Here is a 23,552-nt window from a genome sequence, read left to right on the forward strand (position 1 = left end):
AGGGAAGGAGTTACATGTGGTGGCTCTGGGATCAACTTGATCCTAGTCGCACCCATAGTTGTTGTGGGGCTGGAGCCAGCTCATTGCCTCTCAGGGCTTTGGTTTTCTTGACTGCACAGCGCAAACAATGGTAGGATTGTTGAGGTTTCAGTTCACTAGCACATGTAAGTGCCCTTGACACACAAGAGAAAGAAAGCTCAAGGGCGCCTCTAAGACCACACTGTGAACGTTCAGGATCTTCAGGCTTTCAGGCTTGCCAGCAAACAGTGAGGCTGGAAAAGACAGAGTCAGTGCCATTAAAAGTAAAACATTTTGTTTTCCAAGAAAGACTCACGATAAGTTTCAAACATAAGTTTGGATTTTTGTGATTGGCTTCTTTCACTCAGCATAATGTAATTATTGAGTTGTAAGAGTTTTTTTTTTTTTTAAATTCTAGATACAATTTCTAGAATTAAAAAAAAAGTTTTATTCTAGATACCCTTATTGGATATATGATTTGCAATTATTTTCTCCCACTCTGGGTTGTCTTTCTACTGTCTTGATGCTGGTGTCCTTTGAAGCACAAAAGTTTTTCATTTTGATGAAGTCTAATTCACCAGATTTTTCTCTCATTGCTTATGCATTTGTCGTCTTATCTGAGAATGTTTTGCCAAATCCAAGGTCATGAAGATTTGCCCTTACTTTTTTTTCCCTAATAATTTTACAGTTTCAGCTCTTTTATTTAGGTCTCTACTCCATTTGAGTTATTATTTTTTGTATATAGTGTGAGGTAGGGGTCTAGCTTCATTCTTTTGCATATGGCTATCCAATTGTCCCAGCATCACTTGTTGAAGAGACTATTCTTTCCACACTGAGTGGTCTTGGCACCCTTGTTGAAAATCAGTTGACCATGGATGTATGGGTTTATTTCTGGACTCTCAATTCCATTCATTGATCTGTATGTCTATCCTTGAACCAGTACCACGCTACCTTGATTGCTGTTGCTTTGAAGTAAGTTTTCAAATCAGGAAATGTGAGTTCTACTTTGTTCTAACTCTATACTATGCTCTAGCCCTACATTATAAACATTTGTATACCAAAAAAAAAAAAAAAGAGAAAGAAAATGGGTACCTTAAGTGAAATGGACAAATTCCTAGGACACAAACTTGTGAAACTGACTCAAGAAGAAATAGACAATATGAATAGACCTAAAACAAGTGAAGAGATTGAATTAATAAAAAACAAACTACCCACATAAAAAAAGCCCAGGCTCAGATGGCTTCACTAATGAATTCTACCATTTAAGAAGAATTCATGCCAAGTTTTCACAAACTCTTCCAAAAAACAGAAGAGGAGAAAACACTTCCCAATTCATTTCATGAGGCCGATATTACCCTGATACCAAAATCAGACAAAGACGGCCTAAGAGAAGAAACTACAGATCAATATTCCATGTGAATATAGATGCAAAACTCAACAAAAACACTAGCAAAATGAGTCCAGCAACATATGAAAAGAATTATATACCGTGACCAGGTGGGATTTACTCCAGGAGTGCAAGGCTGGCCTGACATCTGAAGTCAACTAATGTAATGCGTCATGTTATTGCTGTTGTTACGTGCCTTCGAGTTGACTATGATTCATAGTAACCCTGTAGAACAGAGTAGATCTGCCCCATAGGGTTTCCGAGGCTGTCATCTTTATGGGAGCAGATCTCCAGGTCTTTCCTCTCGCAGAGCTGCTGGTGGGTTCAAACTGCTGACTTTTTGGTTAGCAGCTGAGTGCTTAACCATTGCACCACCAGGGATCCTTGTAATACATCATATTAATCAAATAAAAATACAGAAATCATATAAAAACAGAAATCATATTGTTATCTCAATATATGCAGAAAAGGCATTTGACAATGTCCAACACCTTTTCATGATAAAAACATCGACAAACTAGGAATAAAAAGGGAACTTCCTCAACTTGATAAATCAAGACCATCCCTGGAACACCCACAGCTAACATCATACTTGATGTTGAAAAGACTGAACGCTTTCCTCTTAAGATCAGGAAAAAGACAAGAACGCCTGCTCTCACCACTTCTGTTTAACATTGCGCTGGAAGTTCTAGCCAGAGCAATTAGGCAAGAAGAAGGAATAAAAGATTGGAAAGGAAGAAATAAAATTATCCATATTCACAGACGAAATGATCTTGTGTATATTAAAAAAAAAAAAATTTTTTATATAAAACCCTAAAGAACCCACTAAAAAACAATTTGAAATAAATGAGTTCAGTAAGGCTGCAGAACTTAAGATCAATATACAAAAATTAATTGTATTTCTGTACCCTTGAAATGAGCAATCCAAAAACGAAATTAAGAAAACAGTTTCATGTACAACAGTATCACAAAGAATAAAACACTTAGGGATAAATTTAGCAAAAGAAGCGCAAAACTTATGCTCTGGAAACTAAAAGCATTGTTGAAATTAGGGAAGATCTAAATGAATGGAAAAACATACCAAGTTCATGGTTCGAAAAACATTGTTAAGATGGCAGTACGCCCTAAATTAATCTACACAGCCAATCCAAATCTATCAGCAGTCCAGCCGCCTTCTTTGCTGAAATTGACAAGCTGATCCTAATGTTCACATGAAATCGCAAGGGACCTAGAGCACCCAGTACCAGTTACTGTCGAGTCGGCTCTGACTCATGGCGACCCCATGTGTGTCAGAGTAGAACTGTGCTCCACAGGGTTTTCAATGCTGATTTTTTGGAAGTACATTGCCAGGCCTTTCTTCCGAGGTGCATCTGGGTGGACTCTAACCTCCACCCTTTCAGTTAACATTTAAGCTTGTTAACTGTTCGCACCACCTCCAGGCTCTGGGACCCAGAAGAGCCACTTTAAAACAATCTCAAAAAAGAAGAACAAAGTAGAGGGCCTCCTTGGTTCTTAAAGGAGTTTTTAGTCTTTAAAAATATCTGATTTGTTTCGGGGTGGGGCTTGGATATCCCCTATAGAGTGACTCCAAGGGGGCAATTTAGATCATTTGATTTGTGTAAGGGAAGTTTAAATGATAACATCCAGTAAGAGAGTAATGGGCCCTCATTGGTCCCGTGGCAGCGCCGCCCAGTTGGCCCACCTTGCAGGCAAGGGAGGTGCCCCTGGCGTCCTGTGATACAGTCCTCTCCTGGCCCCTGGGGCTCTCTGCCAGGTGGTTTTGAAGTCTCAGCAGGAATGAAACCCACACAGAACCCCAGGGAACATGGATTAGTGTCTGGAAAACAGCTCCTTCCACCCTCTGCTGCATCACCTGCATTTCTGGAGGTAAAGTGTTCCAAGGACACTTTACAGTTTTCCTTCCAAATTTTCATAGATCAGAACATTGTAAACCAACAGAAAATGCACCCATGTATACATCTTTCACCTCAATCGAGCAATTGCTAACATTTTGCCACACTTGCTCCAGGTACTCCCTCCTCTCCTATCCATGCTCATAGCCATATACATGTATATACACACGTGCATATCCACACACATGCATGTCCCTTCATGCACATATCCAGGCATACTCATCCGTGTACACTCATGTCCACGCACACATGTATCTACATGCGTGCATATCCGTGCACACACCTCCGTGTATACACATCTCTACATGCATAGCCATAAGAGTGTGTGTAAATCCATATAGTACATACCCATGTACATGTATGTCCATCTGCACACATATCAAGGTACATGCACACACATGTATGCACACACACATACATACACTTCCACAAGCGTCTCGTCAGACCAAGGATGTTCTATGGGACCACGATATCACACCTGAGAAACTTCACAACTTCTGTGCTGCCCTCTAATATGCACTGCCGTCAGTTGTCCCTAGGGTGTCATTTACAAGCCTGGGTTTGTTCAGCTTTTGATAATCTTGGACCTGATAGAGGACCACACATTATTGCATTTAGTTGTCCTGACTTTCTAGCCTCTTTACTCTGGAACAGCACACCCCTGCACTCTCACATGCCTTCTTTCTCTTGACTGACATGGCCTTGTGGAGCGTCCAGCAGTTGCCCAGTGGAACACCTGCCGTCTGGACTTGTCTGACTGCTGCCTCATGCTAGGATTCAGGCTTTTGGTGAGAGCACCACACAGATGGCCGTGGGCCCTTCCCATAACATCCCACTGGGTAGCGCAAGATGGCGGGTATTGTCTGGTCACCGCTGGGGAAGGCGGGAGAATGCCTTTGCCTCCCTGTACGACTCTGCACCAAATGAACACCCTGCTCTCTGTCTACCCTTAGCCTCCATGGACCATCCTTGCCTCTGTTATTGAGTCAGTTCTTACATTGGTGGCGACCTCTCAAGTTTGTAAGACTTTCTGTGCTCAATGGGGACGGGAAGAAAGCCAAGAAGAGACTCTCGATTAGTCCCTGTGTCACACAAGGACATCTCTGAAATGTTTCATAGCCAAAATGCAGGGAAATACTTTTAGATGATTCCGGCATCCCTGCCTGGTACAAATGGTTAACGTGCTCGGCTGCACGTGGAGAAACATGGAGCAGTCCTCACCCTGAAGAAGGAAGGGGAGGCAAGCAAGCCTGCATTCCTTCTTATTCTTTCTTTGAAGACCTGAAAGGAAACACATAATCTTTGTTAATAGCAGCCAAACGAATCAACACCAAAAGCTTCTTACTGAAAATTTAAACAAAACCACTTTTGAGGATGCCAAGCCAGTACAAGTTTGCAATCCATTTGCCTGGTCCTGGGGAAAATTGGAGTTTAAGGTGTTAAGTTTCCTGGAGTTTTCACCAACCCACACTGGCAACAGGAGAGGGGGCAGGCCAGGCCCCCAGGACCTCTGTACCGGACAGTTAGGGATACGGTCCCAGAAAGCCACCTCTGAAGAGGGCCTGGGAGCCCCTGGCTGGTGCAAGTGGTTAATGCATTTGGCTACTAATTAAAAGGTGGGAGGTTTGAATCCACCCGGAAGTACCTCAGAAGAAAGACCTGGCAATCTGCTTCTGAAAAACCAGCCATTGAAAACTCTGTGCCGCACATTTCTACTCTGACATACACAGGGGAGCCCTAAGTCAGGGCCGGCTCAACGGCAACTGATTATTGCAAGTATTTTAAAATTGAAATAATTATCCAAAAGCACAAAAAAATGCAACTAATTTTTGCAGAGACCTTTCTCTTTCATTTCCACCTGCAAACAGTTTTTCTACCATTGTTCACAGAGGCTGTACAACTTCATCTCTTGCTTTATTTTCACTCAGCTTTGAATGACTAGAATGCAGACCTCGTGATGACACAGACCTCGTCTACTCACAGCTGTCTCCCCAGAGCCCAGAATGGAGCCTGTGGGACCCAAGCTTGAGCGAGCCAGAGATGTTTATCTTCCACACAATTACCTTGACCCATTATCCAATTAATCAACGGTGTTTCCTGTCTCGTCTCAAAGACTTGATGCACCGTAATTTGAGTAAATTTCCTCTCCATTGTTGGACTTGGGGAGTTTGTAGGTTTTAGCTGCTATTGATGCTGCTGTGAGCATTTTTGTAGACATAACTTTAATTATTTTAAATCATTTCCTCAGAATAGATGTTCCGTAGTGAGATTCCTGGCTACACGCTGTGAACGTGAAATGTGATGTTTAATGGCATTCAACGTAGTGTTAAGATGTGTGGGTGAGGATGTGGGATTCAGTGAGCCAGGTCTATGGTTTATGTGAGCAGTAAACCAGGAAAAACCAAACCAGTGACCATCACGTTGACTCCGACTTATGGCGACCCCATGTGTGTCAGAGTAGAACTGTGCTCCATAGGGTCTTCAATGGCTGTGATCCTTTGGAAGCAGATTGCCAGGGCTTTCTTCCAAGGTACCTCTGGGTGGACTCAAACCTCCAATGTTTTGATCAGTAGCCCAGCACTTCATGGTTTGTACCACCCAAGGACTCTTTGAGCTATCCAGGGACTATGTGAGCAGTAGATAAGGTTTACTTTGTAGAATTCTTTTTAAAAGCCTACATGGAGATGGGGAGCCCTGGTAGCACAATGGTTAACAGCTTGGCTGCTAACCAAAAGGTCAGCAGTTCAAATCCGCCAGCTGCTCCTTGGAAACCTTATGGGGCAGTTCTACTCTGTCCTATAGGGTCGCTATGAGTCAGAATCCACTCCCTGGCAGAGTTTTTTTTTTTTTTTTTTTAATACAGATTGGAGAAATCCTTACACAATAAGAACCATAACTTCTGGTTAGATAGATTTTGAGTGGGGATATTGAAGGAAAGGCTTATGAATTGCACAAACCCTCTCCACTCCTGTTGACCTGTCTCAAACTCATTAATACTCGTGTTCTTGACCTCTAAGCTGCTCCTGGGGGAGGAAGGGCTGGTGTCTGTGATGGAGGTGTCCGGGGCCGCCCTAGCCTGGATTGATGACGGTAGCTTTGACAGGTCTAGGAGACGCATTGAAGAAAGATCTTTGCTGTGCTTAATTTTAAAGAAGACCATAATGTAGTCGTTACCTAAGTGCTTGGAGTTGTTAAATGACAAATTCTGGAGTCGAGTTATAACAATCGTAACAGAGATTTTGTCTGGGAGTAAATAAACCAAGTCGCTGCGGCAAGGAAGCCTGGTGCTCAAGAGGGACTAAGGACTTCAGTTTGAGAAAGATAGTGGTCTCCTTATGTCAGAAGCTTTGAGGAAGTCAGTTGTCCTTTAAGCAAAGCCGGGTCCTTTCAAAAGGGGCAAGTATGTGATTGGGCTACACGCCTGTCCTCTCTTTCATTTGTAAAAGGCAGAAGGGTTCTTGGCTTTGCTGTGATAAGGTCTCCAGAGGATGTGGATTTGGTAAGTCCCAGTTAAGTAAGGTTTGCAGGTGGAAGCAATCTGGGGCTGGTCTAGACTGGTCATGGACATTTTTGGTTGTGTAATTTAGGGTTCTAGACTTTTCTCTTTCATGGTTCAGCCTTCTGAAACTTGAGCACGCCTCCCAGTTAGGGAGACTTGAATTAAACTGCATCGCATTCGGAAGGTGGCCTCGTGCCCAAGAACAGTGAAGCCAGCCTTCCTGCTTGGTAGCACTGTGATATAAAGTGACTGAAGTCACAGCTAGAGCTGTCTGCTTTGGGGATTGATATGCTGTAGCCAGAAATGGGCTGGGAGGAAGCTTTCAGGCTTCCAGGCCAGCTTCAGAGCCCAGGCCCTGGTCCTGGTGGCCTTGGTTGGGGTCGGGGACCTTTGGGTGGAGCCAGCTGAGCAGAGCTGTGGGTACCTGCAGAGGTGGCCTGTCCAGCAAACACCATGTCTCAGATGGGCCATGTGGGCATTTGGGCTCTGGTGTTGGTCTTGGGTTGCCTTGCCTGTGGCCACCTTCCCTCAGGAGGGCTCCATGGAGGGTAGAATCTGGACATACTCAAGTGACAGCCCATTGGGCAAATCTGGGGGTCCTGGGAGCTGCTTGCTCGGCCTGAGCACAGAGTGACCATTGGCATGTATGTAGGAGCCAGAGGGTTCCTTGGGTCCATTGTCAAAGTAGAGGCATTTAGATTGAGAGCTGGACGGTCATGTTTCTTGAAGGGCATGCCGAGGGGATCATGTCTGGGGAGAGCTTTGTGAACACAGAGGTCAGTGCGGTCTCAGAGACAAAAGGGCACTCTTCGCTCAGCTCTCTCCCCACCTGGGGGGAATGGGTTCAAATGACACCACAAAGACAAAGTTAGAGAAAAACACCGCCCTGACCCTGGGGTTAAACATTAGTTGGGGTGTTGCAATGTCACCGCTGCCACCTTGGGTCTATGAACTTGTGTGTCAGGCTCTCATTTGGCACGGGGCTGGGTGTGAGCCTCCTGGTGACTGGGCAGGGGCAGGAGGGTGCCTAGGGCCTAATCTGGGCCCCCACCAGCCGTCCTTGTAGTCAGCACCTGACACCATTTCACATGAGGGTGGGCTGGTAGACCCCTGTCAGTGGGAAACAGGTGGGAGGTTGAGCAGTGGGCTTTCAATTGGTACCTTTACACTATGTCGTCTACCGCCTGGCTCTAGAAAGTCTCTATGAGCTGAAGTGCTGGGCAGAGCGTTCACACACAAGTGCACACCAGCAGCACCACAGACAGGGGAAAAGTTGGGTTTGAGCCTGTATCCCTGTTATGAATTGAATTGTGTCCTCCATAAATGGGTGTCAACTTGGCCTAGGTCATGATTCCCAGTATTGTAATACTGTCCACCGTTTTGTCATCTGATATGAATTCCCTCTGTGTTGCAAATCCTACCTTTATGATGTTAATGAGGTGGGATTAGCAGCAGTTATGTTAATCAGGCAGGACTCAATCTACAAGATTAGGTTGTGTTTTAAATCAATCTCTTTTGAGATATAAAAGAGAGAAGCAAGCAGAGAGACATGGGAGTCTCATACCACCAAGAAAGCAGTGCCAGGAGCAGAGCGCGTCCTTTGGACCCAGGGTCCCTGCACGGAAAAGGTCCTAGACCAGAGGAAGTTTGATAACTAGGACCTTCTCCCAGAAACGACAATGAGAGAAAGCCTTCCCCTGGAGCTGGCACCCTGAATTCGGACTTCTAGTCTCCTAGAATGTGAGAGAATAAACTTCTCTTCGTTAAAGCCATCCACTTTGTCATAGCAGCATAAATAAGACTGTCCCCAACAGTGTGCAGAACTTTACTAATGTGAGGCTATGGGAAGGGGATGGGTATATCAGAGCAGCAGTGTCAGGAGGATGAGCAAGCTGCATGCTGCTCCTTGGAGTTTCCCGTGGAGAGCTGTGATCCTGGACACAGGCTGCATCTTTCTTTGTTCTTTTGAGAGAGCTCGTCTTCATTCACATGTGGGTGTTTGTGCTTTACTTATTATTTATTTTAATGAAAATGGAAGAACACACTATTCAGGAATCCAGACCAGGCAGGCAGTAAGACAGAACAGCCGGCCAGGGCAGGGATGGGGGCCTCTGCCTGCACAGCGGGGCCACTGGGAGGGAGGTTCAGGCAGCTTCTCGGGATGGCCTCGTCCCCGAGACAATGGCTGGCTCCTGCGGACAAGTCCTGGGTGCTGCAGTGGAGGACGGGCTCCACGCACACCTCAGCCTTATTCCTTGCTTCCTTCCTGGCCACAGAGGCATGATGGCTCCATGGCCCTCAGAAGGTTGTGGGTTTGGGGCATTACTGAAAAACCCAAAAGCCAGGCAGAGGCTGAGCTGTGTGTTCCACGCTGACCATGTGCCATGGCTGCACAGAGGTGGGAGAACAGCCATGGCCCTAACACCCCTCCCCTGGGGTCACCTGCAGGTGGTCAGGCAGCGACCTGGAGATGGGTTGCATTCCCCCACCCCCAGGGCCTCCGAGACACCCAAGAATCCCAAGAAGACATCTGTCCCAGGGCGGCTGGATGCATACACATGCATTCACATAGACACACATGTACACATATGCCAACACATAAACCACATATACAACACGTAGACCAAAGCCACATACAATACATACATACATGTGTGCACATAAACATGTACTCAAACACGCAGAGACATGCATGCACATAACACACATGTACACCGAAACACAGACACGCATGTATGCACATACCAGCACACACACCAAACACATACATTGACATATACACAGATACACATGCATGTGCATACATATATCAATGCACATACTAAACCCACATACAATGCACACATGCTTGTTTGCACACATGTACACAGATACACATGCATACAATATACATATGCACACACAGAGAGACAAACACCCAGCTACATGCATGCACATACACACATGCACATATATAACACACACACATGCACATAGACAAGAGACAAACACACTGACCCACATACACACACGAGAAACAGTCAAGATGCCCTGGTAGGAATTAGCAGGGGCCGGAGAAGGAACTAAAGATCCCTGGGTGGTGCAGACAGTTTACGTTTGACTGCTAACTGAAAGGTTGGCAACTCGTTCCTATCCAGCGGTGCCACAGAAGACAGGCCTGGCAATCTGCTTCCATAAAGATTGTTGCTGTTAGGCTGTTAGGTGCCATTGAGTTGGTTCCAACTCGTAGCGACCCTATGTACAGCAGAATGAAACACTTCCTGGTTCTGCGCCATCCTCACAGTCGTTATACTTGAGCCCATCGTTGTATCTACTGTGTCAGTGCATTTCCTTGACGGTCTTCCTCATTTTCGATGACCTTCTACTTTATCAAGCATGATGGCCTTCTCCAGGGACTGGTCCCTCCTGGTAACATGTCCAAAGTACGTGAGATGCAGTCTCACCATCCTTTCTTCTGAGGAGCATTTTGGCTGTACTTCTTCCAAGACAGATTTGTTCATTCTTCTGGCAGTCCATGGTATATTTAATATTCTTTGCCAACACCATAATTCAAAGGCATCAATTCTTCTTCAGTCTTCCTTATTCAATGTCTAGCTTTCACACGCATATGAGATGATTGAAAACATCATGGCTTGGGTCAGGCCCACCTTAGTCCTCAAAGTGACATCTTTGCTTTTTAACACTTTAAAGAGGTCTTTTATAGCAGATTTGCCCAATGCAATGTGTCTTTCGATTTGTTGACTGTAGCTTCCATGGCTGTTGATTGTGGATCAAAGTAAAATGAAATCCTTGACAACTTCAATATTTTTTTCCGTTTATCATGATGTTGCTTATTGGTTTGGTTGTGAGTACTTTTGTTTTCTTTGTGTTGAGGTATAATCCATACTGAAGGCTGTGGTCTTTGATCTTCATCAGTAGGTGCTTCAAGTCCTCTTCACTTTCAGCAAGCAAGATTGTGTCATCTGCATATCACAGGTTGTTAATGAGCCTTCCTCCAATCCTGATGCCCTGTTCTCCATCATATAGTCCAGCTTCTCGAATTATTTGCTCAGCGTACAGATTGAATAAGTATGGTGAAAGGATACAACCCTGACACACACTTTTCCTGAGTTTAAACCACTGTAGTGTCCTCTTGTTCTGTTCAAACGACTGCTTCTTGATCTGTGTATAGATTGCTCATGAGCACAATTAAGTGTTCTGGAATTCTCATTCTCTGCAATGTTATCCATAATTTGTTAATGATCCGCATAGTCGAATACCTTAGCATAGTCAATAAAACACAGGTAAACATCTTTTTGGTATTCTCTGCTTTCAGCTAGGATCCATCTGACCTAAGCAATGTTTACAGACCTCGTTCTGTAAAGATTGAAGTTAAGGAGATCCTATGTGGCAGTTCCACCCTGTAACACTTGGGGTTGCCGTGAGTCAGAACAGACCCAACGGCAATGGGTTTGGTGTGCCGAAGGAGCAAGGGTGGGAGGTGCGTATCAATTAGGGGCATAAGCAGCTGTGTGTCAGGGATGGAAAGAATAGTGTGTTGGGGGAAGGAGGGGTGGGCCACCTTCTGTATGCTGCCACGTGAAGCTGGAGAGATGCCCATTGAAAGGACCAGGATGGCCCCTACAGGGTACAGTGAGCAGTTTAGTTGGCTCATTCCAACGGTGTTCTCAGAGCCCTGTGGAAGAGGTGGCACCTCTTGTTAAGTCACCATTTACAATATCTCCACTCAGATTGGGAAGTTTCTTTCAGAACTTAAAATACCCCTGCTGTATCTGATAGTATCCAGGAAACTTCAAACAGAAACCCGGCATGTTCCTCCTTCTAAGGCACCAAAAACAGCTCTGCAGGTGGCATTTGAAGGGCTGGGGGAAAGAGGAACCCATCCCTGCAAGAAAACTTGTCGAAATTCACAGAACAGTTGTTGAACCCTGAATATAGGTGGGCACCAGGTTCTTTAAGACACACCGCCAAGGAGCAGGCCAGATCACCAGGACAGGGTCAGAGTCTGGAACCAGTGAGCCCTGCCTGGGAGCAGCAGGAGAGTGAGCACAGAGGATGGGGCATCGAGGGATGCATAGGAGTCTGCCAGGTGGAGACCACAGCAGAAGTGTGCTGTCGTTGGCTTTTGGTAACTGATATGGCGAATTCCTAGTGCTGCTCCTCCAGAAATGACAGCTGGTGGCCCAGGGCTGGCTTGCTACAGGTAGAGGTCACGGAATCTCTTTTCACAGCAAGGGCTCACTCCAGAAGGCCTGGAGGCAGCTGGTTTGGCAGGCTGGGAGTAGGACATCCCACTTCTTGGCACCGGTATTCATGGTCAGGTAACATAGGCAATAAACATGTGTCTCACCACTGACCCACTGCCCTTCAAGGCGTGGCCTGTCGGGGTCCTAAGGCACTGACTTTTGTGTTCCTCAGTCTCCTCTGGCCTCAGAGATGGAGTGTGTGTCTGCACGTGGCATGAATGGGGGCTTGGGAGCGCCCTGAGAATGCAGTGCAATAACTGTGGCAGAATCATAATTTCCTGGCACAGCATCGAGGGAGTCAGAGACCTCCCACTTCCGGGTTATGACGTGGCAGGTGGCCAGACTCACCTCCAAGGTAACGTGTGGACCAGGAAGTCAGGGCACAAGGGTCCCCAGGCAGCCACGACAGAGAACCAAACCTGGCAGCTCATAGGGCAGAAATATGTTCTCTCACAGTTCTGGAGGCTGGGAGTCCAATTAGGAGGCTGCCATGTGGATTCCTTCTGAGGCTCTGAGGGAGAATCCGTTCCTTGCCTCTCTCCCAGCTTCTGACGATGGTGGACGATGCTTGGTGTTCTTTGGCTTATGGGCGTATCACTCCAATCTCTGCCTCCATCTTAGGCTGGGTTCTCTAGAGGAGCAATCCCAGTGGCGTGTCTATATATATATAAATATTTAGAGAGAGATTTATCTCACACAGTTGTGGAGGCTGGCAAGTCCCAATCTGTGGGTCAGGCGTCAGGATGTGGGCTTCTCCTGACTCACATGGTTGCAGGGGCTGACAAACCCAAAATCAGAAGGTCAGGTGGACGGCTGCTGCCTCACGGGATTCCAGGAGCTGGTGAATCCCAAGATCTGCAGGTCAGGTGGCAGGCTGCTGGCTCACGTCCCAAGAACCAGAGGTCATAGAATGACGAGTAGGATGAAGGATCCAGAGCAAGCTTTGCCTGGACGTCCATATATCTTGGATGCAGGTCACACCCCCAAGGAAACTGACTGGCTTTCAACTGACTAGCTTCCTACTTACTGATTGGCTGCTCACATCGGATCAGAGAATGGAGGATGATTCTATAATATATGCCAAACCACTGAGAATCATGGCCTCACAAAGGTGACACATAACCTTAACCATCACAGCCTCCATTGTCACATGGCCATCTTCTCTCTGTGTCTGTGTCTCATCTCCTCTGTTATAGGGAGAGCTGCAGGATTTTATAGGGTCATATAGAATTAGGACCCACCCAGCTCCAGTATGGCCTCATGTTAACTGATCACATCTGCAAAGACCCTATTTCCAAACAAGGTCTTGCTCACAAGTGCAGGGGTCAGGACTTTGTATATCTTTTGGGGAACTCAGTTCAACCCATAACAGTCAGAGTAGGGAGTGACCTCAGGCTACTCAACCCATAAGGGTAGGGTGGTTCAGACTGTCCCTTCTCCCCACCCCCACTCTCCGCTGCTCATTGTGGTGCCATAGACAACGGGGGCAGCCTCATCAGAGCTGTTTCCACCTTAACGTGAGTGTGGGGGTACCTGCTCTGGTCCAAGGAGGAGCTGGATGTGGCTGCCCCTCCTGCCAGCCGTGCTCCTCGTCCTTTGCTTTGCCCAGGAATCTCGAGTTGATCGGATGAAGGTGGTCACCCAACTGCAGGCAGCTGCCAGGGTCTACAGGGGGATAACATTTGCACCGTGACTGCCCTAGCGCCCAGGGCTAGCGGGATGGCAAGGAACACCCCCACCCCGAGGGTAAGTCAGGGTCAGGGCCTGTCCCCATACGTGCCGTGCCGTATGTGTGGGGAGCTTCTGTCCTGAGGTTTTCTGGAGACATTCTTCAGCATAAAATCACATTAGTGGCAGGGGATTTTCAGGCAAAGAAGAGAGCGTACTCTGGCGTTTCTTAGACTTTATTCTGAGCGTTGTGGGGATTAGTTTTGGGAACGAGGCCTTGCTGAGATGCAGCTGTTTGCAGGGGGGCCTCTCCCCCCCTCAGCCTTAGAGAGGATATGCAGTGTCCAGCTGTTCCAAAATCCAGTTCTGATTCCAAACAGCCAGGCCCTGCCCTTTGGATGGACTAGCTGGGTCACTTCCTCAGCATTCTGACTTGGGGCAGGCCTCCTGGGCTGTTCTACCAATGTCTGCCCACATGGATGCTGAGCCTAGCCCTAGGTAGGAGTGGACAGTGGCCCCTGGCCGCAAGGCCTAGAGAAGACAGGCTACAAGGTGTCTTAGTCACCCAGTGCTGTTGTAACAGAAATACCACACGTGGATGGCTATAACAAGCAGAAGTTTATTCTCTCACAGTCTGGGAGGCTAGAAGTCCACGTTCAGGGTGTCAGCTCCAGGGGAGTCTTTCTATCTCCGTCGGCTCTGGAGGAAGATCTTGTCATCAGTCTGCTTCTTGCCTAGGAGCTTCTCAGTGCAGGGACCTCAGGTCCAAAGGTTGTGCTCTGCTCCTGGCACCGCTTTCATGGTGGTATGAGGTCCCTCTCCTCTCTGCTCACTTCCTTTTTTTAATCTCAAAAGAGATTGACTCCACATACAACCTAATCCTGTAGATTTGTTTCCTGCCTCATTAACACAACTATCTATTATTCTGTGTGAGTTTGTGTGTTCTGTGTGTAAACACATACGTGCATATGTGAGTGCGTTAGCTTGTAAGTGTGCTGTGTGTGAACACATATGGGAGTGTATGTGCATGAACACATGTGGGTGGACTGCAGGGATTCAGTTCTGACTCGACCTCTGAGGGCTCTATAACCTTGAGCACCTTCCTTACTGCCTGGGCACCGTGGGCCCCAGAGAGGCCACAACCCGGCCCCAGCCCCGGCCCCACGAGGGGGGTGGGCTCCCTGTGATAGGACAAATGGGCACTTTGGCCAGCCTGGACTTGATGGTGCACATGGGGATTGCAAGTGTGCCCGAGGGCATCCCTTCTGGTTTAACGTTCCTTTGCAGCGAGTCAGTGTTGCCTCTGAGGGGAGGGGAGTCACGCAGTGCTGGGGGTTCTCAGGGCTGCATGGCTTTCTGGGAGTCAGAATTGACTCCAAAAGGCCCCAGGAGACGGTGGGTCGTGAGGCAGCCCAGCAGGACCTGATGCTGTGCCCCTCAGCCCAGAACGGGAAGGGTCTGTACTGAGGGTCCAACCGGGCCCGGGACTCCTTGCTTCCTTCTACAAGCGGGTCGTTCTGAGGCTTACGGTGTCTCCTCACAGGTGTCTGTTAGGCAAAGACAACGGATGCTGCAACTTAGCCCCCGGGAGCTGGACCCGGCAGGACAAGCAGAGGCAGGACTCCATGTCCTACCTCTCTGCTTCTGAGCAAAGGCTTTGATCAGTGATACCAAAAGTGACAGAAATGCAAAACCCATCAAGTATTAGCCTGGTTTTAGCTCATCTCACGACTCTCAGATTTATTATTTCACATCCTGCATCGAGCCACTGGGGTGTCTCAGTTGGAAAGTGTCCCACAGGCCTGCACCGTCCCTCTGTCAGAGATGGCTGGTCTACAGGGCCTTTGACTTGCTGGAAAGCTCTGTCCTGCAAGTCCTGCTCTCATAGAGGAGGCCGGTGGTCAGGGAGTCCCACGAGGGGATGTGGGCATGGTGGGGAGGGGCGGTCCCCTGCTAGTCTCCGTCACCCACCACTGCAGGCACCCTGGGCCTGTCTGCCCCCGACTTGCTGCTTCATAGAGTAGCCAAATCCCTGAGAAGATTATAGTGTGCAGCTTCTTTTTAAAGATAGAGACTGAATTTCTTTAGCCACTATCATTCCTGCAAGCAGTTACTTCCCAGAAGGATTTCTTTGCTTCCCAACTGCCGTTGGGGCGTCACATAATTATTGATAATTCACTCAGAGGGAGGGGGAGGGATCCTTTCCAGTTTCAGGGAAGCCCCCTGCTGCCCTGGTTCCCACAGGTTGGCCTGGGTTCCCGAGGCCGCTCCAGGGGCAGGGGCTGTGCTTCAGCCCCCTGGACCCCTGCCTGGCCCTGCTGGATGCGGAGTAAGGGGCTCATGAATGGGATGACTGGACCCCAGGGGCGCGCCACTGACCCATGTTTCCTTGGCTTGAGAGGCCTTCAGTGCCCCTGTCTTGGCTACGTCAGATAGACAAGGCTGTGGGCAGGACCAGGGTTTCCAATAGGTGCAGGCCGCAGGGGACCACGGTGGGGGCGGCCAGGTGGGGTCCTGCCCTGGGCACAGTGGGTGGAGGATGGAGCCTGGTCTCCCTCTTGACCCCCATTTTACCATGTAATAAAAAAGGAGTAAGTGGCAGAAAAAAACTGGGTGGGGAATGCAGAAGGCTGCTACTGCAGGAGTGGAGGTGTGTCCTCCAGCGTACCCCACTCTTCTGGGGTCCTCCAGGCTGGTGGGGCACCCCACCCTGTGGGTCCGCAGCCAGGACAGACAGTCCCGGGCACAGGGGGCTCTTCCCCACAATAGGATGACTTGGACAAGCATGGAGGAGGTGGGGCAGATCCAGCTCTGACCCACATGGTAAGTCCTGAGTGAGGCCACGCTCAACAGCAAAGCCCCTCCCTAACCTAGGTGGCCATGGGGCACTGAGCTCCCCAAGGGGCCATGAGGCGTCAGCACAGTGACCTTGGGGCTCGCCTGCCTCAGTGGCTGTGGTGCCCGGAGATGCCCTTGTTTAGGACATCTGTCCCCAAGTGGGTATCGGGGATACTGGGGCCTCTGTGGGCTGGAGACGGGTTCACCCAGCCCCATTGCCTAGGGCTTCACCGAGGCCCCCACGAGTCCATGGTTCCACAAGCAGAGGCTGACATTCTGTGCGCACCGGTGGGGGTGGGGGGGGTAGAGGGGTAGGGGTGAGGGGGATATGGACTGGAACTCATGTCCATGGCACCATCTGTTCCATCCATCCCATATTGCCCCTCCTGACACACAGTCCCAGAATTAAGTTAGAACCCCCACTGGGGCGTAGTGGTTAAATGCTATGGCTGCTAACCAAAAGCTCGGCAGTTTGAATCCACCAGTCACTCCTTGGAAACCCTATGGGGCACTTCTACTCTGTCCTATAGGGTCACTGTGAGTCGGAATTGACAGCAACAGTGTTACGCCCTGTCAGGGTGCTCATGAAAACTCTGATACACAGCAGTGAGTGAGGACATTTCTACCATCAGAGAAGGAAGCCAGGGGTTGTCTGAGCAGAGTTAGAACAACACGCAGGTGAGGGGGGAGATGGAGGGAGGCAGAGGCCTGGGGCCCACGTGTGGGCAGGGAGTGGTTGCCCAGTGTCAGTGGTTCAGGCTCCTATACACAGCTCTTTGGCACCTCTCCCCAAATGACTTGGAATTGTAACAGCTTGGGCCTCTTTAAGTTCCAGCTATACGGACAGTGGCCCCAGGCCAGGCCCTCCCCTACCCACTTCTCGGTTGGAGCAGAAGGGGGCCGGGCCAAGTGGGGGACCAGGTAGATGTCCTGAGGGGCTGGTGCCCAGGAGCCTCTGCCTTGGCCATGGTGACCTGGGGCTCCAGCCCAGAGCCCCCCCCATATGGCAGTTTAGGCAAGTGGATGAAGGAGGTCAGGAATGGGCTGGATGTCCTTCACAGTGTCCCTTTGTCTTGAGCCTGTGGCTGCTTCATGGACGCATGGGGAGGAAAGAGTTAAAAGTCCTTGGAGGCTAAGTCGTGGGGGACATGCCCAAGAGGCCACCTCAGTTCCGAGACTTCTGCCCGTGCTTCTATGTGGGTGACATCTGCGGGAAGAGGCTGTGCTGGGAAGCCTGAATGAGGAACTGGTGGCTGGCCAGGAGGGCGGGGAGGCAGCTCCACCCCCAGGACGACGTTGCCGTCCACCAGCCAGCAGAGCACACACAGCCCCGATGGCTCCAGACCCCAGCGCTGGCCGTGGCCTCCTGCTGCTCACCTGCTGCCTGGCCGCTGCCCACGCCCACATACTGGGCCTGAGTTTGCCGTGGTTCCTGAGGTCTGCGGACCCCACGATGACACTGGCCTCCGAGCCCCGGAAAGGCTCAGCTGTGCAGCCTACAGCAGACCCCACCACACATGTGGCCCCCCAGGAGGGCCCCACCGAGCAGGCGACCGCTGCTGCCGTACGTGAGCTGCCCCTGGAGGAGCTGGAGGCTGGCCAGGGCAGAGCCCCTACTGCCCCTGTGGCCCTTGCCCAGAGTCCAGACATGAGGGAGGAGAACGTTGCCGGCGTGGGAGCCAAGGTCCTGAATGTGGCCCAGGGCATCCGGAGCTTTATCCGGCTGTGGAATGATGCTGCCCCCACTGAGAGCCCCACCGGGGCAGGTACCCTGGCCCCCGTGGTCCCCACGGACCCCCTCACTCTTCCTGAGTCCTCCAGCACTGCCGCTGGGAGCAGGACGGCTCCTGGGCCAAGTAGTACAGCCGCCAGCTCACAGGACACCCCAAGGACCCATCCCAGCACCTTGCCAGTGCCCACCCAGCTGCTTGCCTCTTCGAGCAGACCCCGGGCCCGGCTCAGAAAGCCTTTGATGCCCCCGCCAACTCCAGGTACAGCGTCTTCTCCCTCCTCCATAGGGTGGCCCCAGCGTCTGGACAGTCAAGAACTCCTTCCCGCAGCTGCCTTTCCCGACCAGCACACCGCCGCGCCCCGCCGCACACCTCGTCTGTCCCCTCTGGTGACGGGCTCTGCTCACATTGCCTCTTCCACCCTCCCTGCTGACCTCTCGGCCCTGCATGGTAGGGGGCCCCTGCTCGGCAACCCTGGTGGCAGGGGCGGCCACATGCAGAGGGGCCACCCAGCCGAGTGGTCTCCGGTCTCAGTTTTAATCAGGGACAGTGGCGATTGGGGTTCTCACGTGGCTAATTCTTCGGGGCCTGGTCTCGCTAACACCTCCACACCGCTTGCCCCTGCTGGGCGGCCTGCTGGCCGCTGCCGGCCTCTGCCGTCCTACATGCCACTCTGCCGCCACCTGGGCATTGGCCTCGCCTTGCTGCCCAACCACCTCGGCCACGAGAGCGACGAGGAGGTGCGGGGGGCTGCACAGGCCTGGGGGGACCTCCTCCAGACAAACTGCCACCATTTCCTGGGGTGGTTCTTCTGCCTGCTGCTGGCCCCCCCTTGTGGTGCTGCCCCACTGCCTGGCCCGCCACCCTGCCGCCAGTTCTGCGAGGCCCTGGAGGACGAGTGCTGGAGCCATCTGGAGGGCCACAGGCTGCCTGTGGCCTGTGCCTCACTGCCCACCCAGGAGGATGGGTACTGTGTGTTCATTGGTGCGGCCGCAGGTAATGGCCTACTGACCACCCTCGCCTTTTGGCTACTCTGAACTTGGCACAGAGGCCTCCTTAACCCCTCTCGCTGACACCAAGCTGGGGCCAGGCAGCCTGTGTGTTCACAGTTCATTGTGCCCTCCCGGAGCCAGGGGCAGGTGGTGGGACCCTCTCCAAGCAGGGAAGACAGGGCAAGTGAGGCAGGGAGCCATAGATTCCGTGTGCTTCCAGTGACAATCCCTCTAGCGTCTTACCTCGTGTGGTCCTCGCCATGGTCTGAGTTAGCCCTCTATGTCCTCGGTCACTGAGGAAGACTGAGGCATGGGGATCACATGATCCATGGGGATGGAAAGGGAGGGGGAAAGAAGAAAGGAAAGAACAAGGGGAGGGCAGGGGATGCAGTGGAGGTGGGGGAGCAGGCCGGCAGGCGTGTAGCAGGGAGTGTGTTACTAAGCCCCAGGCAGCCTAGAACCCCCCCTCCCACCGCCCCGCACTCCTGAGGCAGTCAGTCCCCTATGCGGCTGTGAGTCCCTGTCTGACTCCCCAGTGGCTGTTTATACTTGGTAGCCTTGGCCCCGGAGGGACCTGCCCTTTTGGCCCTGGTTTCCAGCCCCCACCCCTTGCTATGGCATGTGGACAAAAGGCCTTGATCCCATCAATGGCCTCGTGGTCACTGGGCTTCAGGGCTGGGCCAGGCCAGTGAGGAGGGGCAGCTCCTGAGTGGTGGGCTTCTGGGGCCAAATTCCTTGCAAATGCTCCCTTTGGCGCTTTCTGCCACAAGATGCGTGGGTGTGCGGGACCAAAGCTCAGTGCAGCAGGCTGCCGGCCAGTCTGCCAGGTGCTCTGCCCACTTGCTCGGCAGACCTGTGCCAGCCAAGAGTGCAGTGTGGTTGTGGGGAAGGGGGCACGTGCTAATGATGGGGTGGCCATGGACCCGAGAGAGGGGTGCACAGGCTGGGAGTAGAGACTGAGGTGGAAGGAGACAGACTGAAGGGCTGCTTGCTGGAAAGCAAGGCCGCAGACCTAGCCCAGCTGCACCCAGTGCATGCAGAGAGGGCAGGAGGGGCCATGCTGGGGCTTTTGGCTGAGGTATTCGGTCTCAGAGGAGCTGAGGGAAGAAATTGTGTCCACCATCCCTGACGCTCCCGGTCTTCAGGCCCCCGTGTGTGATATCAGCAGAGCCTGCCCGGCAGCCTGAGCCATTTCCCTACTCCCCGACCATGCTGGCCCTGCCCTCACTTAACATGTAGGACAGGGGGCAGCCTGCAGCAGGCGCCATGCCAGGGGAATGCTGCCAGCACCCCGCCCACCCCAGCCCCAGGCTCAGTGTGGCTCCAAGGACAGGAACATTAATTCCCCTACCCCCAGCCCTCAGGGGGCTGGTGCAGGAGAGAGGTCAGAGGCCAGTCACTGGTTCCTGAAGCCCAGGAACTCAACTTGAAGGGTGGCATTTCAGATGCCGCACAAGGTGGGACGTGAGGCTGGGGCATCCACGGACCCTCAGCATCTCAGGTCACCCTGTGGAGGGCCCAGGCTCAGGCTGGGCCACCCTACTGGAATGTCAGAGCCATCGTCTATTTCTGGTGGAGCGCAGGCCCTATGGCTGGACCTTAGGTAGGGTCAGTGTTTAGAGGGGCGTTTGGATCCAAGGCTCAGCCAGGAGCCAGTTCGGGCGGTGCTTCCCAGCAAGGCCCAGGCAGGGCTGCGTGGGGCTGGGATTTCTCTCACTGCAGCTAGCTCTGCTGGCCGGGAGGCCTAGAGAACTTCTGACCAGACATCTGGCTGCAATGGCAGCATCCGCGGCTGTGAGGAGGCCATGACCTCCTGAGCAGAGTCCTGGGGGACTCTTGCAGGCCATTGCTGCGTCCCTTCGGCCCGGAGATGGGCTGAGGCTAGCCTCCCTCAGCTGGCGACCCTTTCTAGGGGTGGCCCCATGGGCAGGAGTGCCCTCCCCCTCCTCCGCCTTCCCAGCTGGGGCGCCCCTCCCTGGAGCCCCACACTCAGCACCTTCCCCTTGTTGGTGACAGATCCCACAGGGACTGGTGAGCAGGTCTTGGAAGGGCACTGGGCTGTATACCTGCTCCCAAGACAGCCCCAAGCTCTCCTCCAAGCTGCCCTCTGGGCCACCTGGGCATCACCGAGACCCAAGCCAGGGAGACGTGTGTCAGCAGGGGCACGTCCACTTCAAAGACTAGAGGGCGCCCCTCCCCAGGCACCAGCCCTCACCCTGAACAGCCTCTTCCCTTTTCAGCCCCTCCGTGCCCTGCACGGTGCCACCGTCACCTGAGGGACCCATATACCCTAGTCCCTGAACACCAGCCCTGATGCCAAAACTCCCTCCATGGCCCCAGGAGAGTGTGCGGGAGAGGGATGAGGCCAGCCAGAGGGCAGTGGTCAGTGAAGCGAGTGGCCAGGTCAGGAGAAAGGGCTCCCTACCAGGCGTAGGCTTTGTAGGGAGTGCAGGTCAGAGGACCCTGGGGTGTCCACCCCCACAGACAGTGACAGGCCACACTGGGTACTCTGGGCTATGCCTCTGCACCCTCCCCTGGTGCTCTCAGATCCCTCCTGCACCCCGGGAACAACAGTGAAAGCAGCTGGCATTCACAGAGGACCCAGGGGCAGGTGTGTTCTTCTTGTTTACAGATGAGAAAACTGAGGTCCATGGGAGTCAAATGGTACATGCATGACCACATGGCTAGTGCATGGGGCCAGGAGGTGGGCCCTAGTGCTCACCCACCTGCTGTCCACTGGATAGGCTCAGCTTCTGGTGGAGGAGACTCCAGGTGGCTGGCTGCACCCAACCTGTTAGAGCAGACACCGTGACCATCACCGAGACAGTTGGTGGTGCCACTACAGCCTGTGCCAGGAGGGACACGGTGGGGACATGGCAGGGGCAGGGTCCTGCTTGGGTGCTCAGGGAGGGGATGGCTTCCCACACGTGGGAGTGTCTCTCCTCTCAAATGCACTTTTGCGGTCTCTACATGTGGCACCCTGGACCGTGGGGCTTAGTCCTCTGGCAGGTCATTTGGGGGCTGCTGAACCCTCTGGGAGTCCCTGGATAGTGCCAACAGTTAATGCGCTCCACTGCTAATTGAAAAGATTGGAAGTTCCAGTCCACCCAGAGGCAACTCAGAGGAAAGGCCTGCCGATCTGCTTGCCAAAGATCAGCCACGGAAAACCCTACAGAGCACAGTTCCACTCTGACACACATGGGGTCAGCGTAAGGCAGAGTGGATGTGCCAGCAGCGAGTTTGGTTTCTGAGCCTCTCCCCCACCTGGAAAGCCAGCTGCATATGGGTCCCTGGGAGGTCGAGGTGGCCATGTGCGGCACACACACAGGTGGGAGTTCATTGCTGGAGTGTTCTGAGGGCCATTCTTACTCCATCCTGGGTGGCCTTGTGTGCTGAGGCTTCCTCACTGCTGGGTTCAAATCTTGTTCCTCTGATCAAATGTAGAATGTCAGAAAAATGTTACTGTTCCTTATAATGAATGCTTCAGTTTGCTCGAGTTTCTGTTTAACTTTGACTTAAGTGGAGATGAGAGCACCTCAACGGGAAAATATTTCCTCTTATATCTCGCCTCTTGGCAACCTACAGATACAGTTTGGGTGAGCTAGCTAAGCTCACCACAGGTCTCCTGTCACCCCCCACGTGTGCCAGCGAGGACTTTTGTGATTATCTCTTACTGGGGCATCAGTGGAAAGGCAGTGTCTGTGTGATAAGGTCAAATCGTGGTGATTCTTTGGTAACCAAACATAGACAAGACAACGAAAGGACATACCTGGCATTCCTGCAGGTTCTTTCCTTGACTGCTCTTGTGTCTTGGCTTTTCTTACATCATCAATGAGATTGCCATGATATTTAGGGGATACTCCCTCCTGCCCTTGGGGAGACTGGCGGGGCATTTTACAGGTCGTCTTTGTCCCTCTGGAGATGCCCTGTGGCCGTGGGTGACTTGTGCTCTGACGTCACCTTCCATCTGGATGAGGTACAGAATCTAGTCCCCTTCTGGCCTCACTGAGGTGGAACAAGATGGTGGCCATGATGGCGCCTGCTCAGTGGCAGCCTGAACCCTCTGCGTCAGGGCCTCCGCTTGTTGCTGGGGCTTTAAGGGCATCTCCCTGAGGTGGTCCTTCTCAGTTGGAGAGCGAGCTGCCAGTCCTCTTCCTCAGGGAAGTCAGGTTTGGACGCTGTTCTTCTCGGTTGGCGCGTGAGCTGCTGTCGTCTTCCTCAGTGAAGTCAGGCCTAGGTGCTGTCCTTCTCAGTTATTATC

The 23,552-nt window shown here is 51.7% G+C and overlaps 1 protein-coding gene across 2 annotated transcripts in view; it reads left to right on the plus strand.

Moving 5' to 3' along the window:
- Positions 1 to 23,552, plus strand: part of COL18A1 (collagen type XVIII alpha 1 chain) — a 136,871-nt gene that overhangs the window by 40,437 nt on the left and 72,882 nt on the right. The window contains exon 1 of one of the 2 annotated variants that reach the window (XM_049875047.1): positions 17,815 to 18,560. The exons of the other annotated variant lie outside the window; for it this stretch is intronic. Within the exon in view, the coding sequence (XP_049731004.1) occupies positions 17,903 to 18,560 (658 nt within the window). The 5' untranslated portion in view covers positions 17,815 to 17,902. Of the gene's footprint in view, positions 1 to 17,814; positions 18,561 to 23,552 lie in introns of those variants that run through there. 2 annotated transcript variants of the gene reach the window in all.

This window comes from Elephas maximus, chromosome 2 (genome assembly GCF_024166365.1).
Source record: "Elephas maximus indicus isolate mEleMax1 chromosome 2, mEleMax1 primary haplotype, whole genome shotgun sequence".
Taxonomy (NCBI): domain Eukaryota; kingdom Metazoa; phylum Chordata; class Mammalia; order Proboscidea; family Elephantidae; genus Elephas; species Elephas maximus.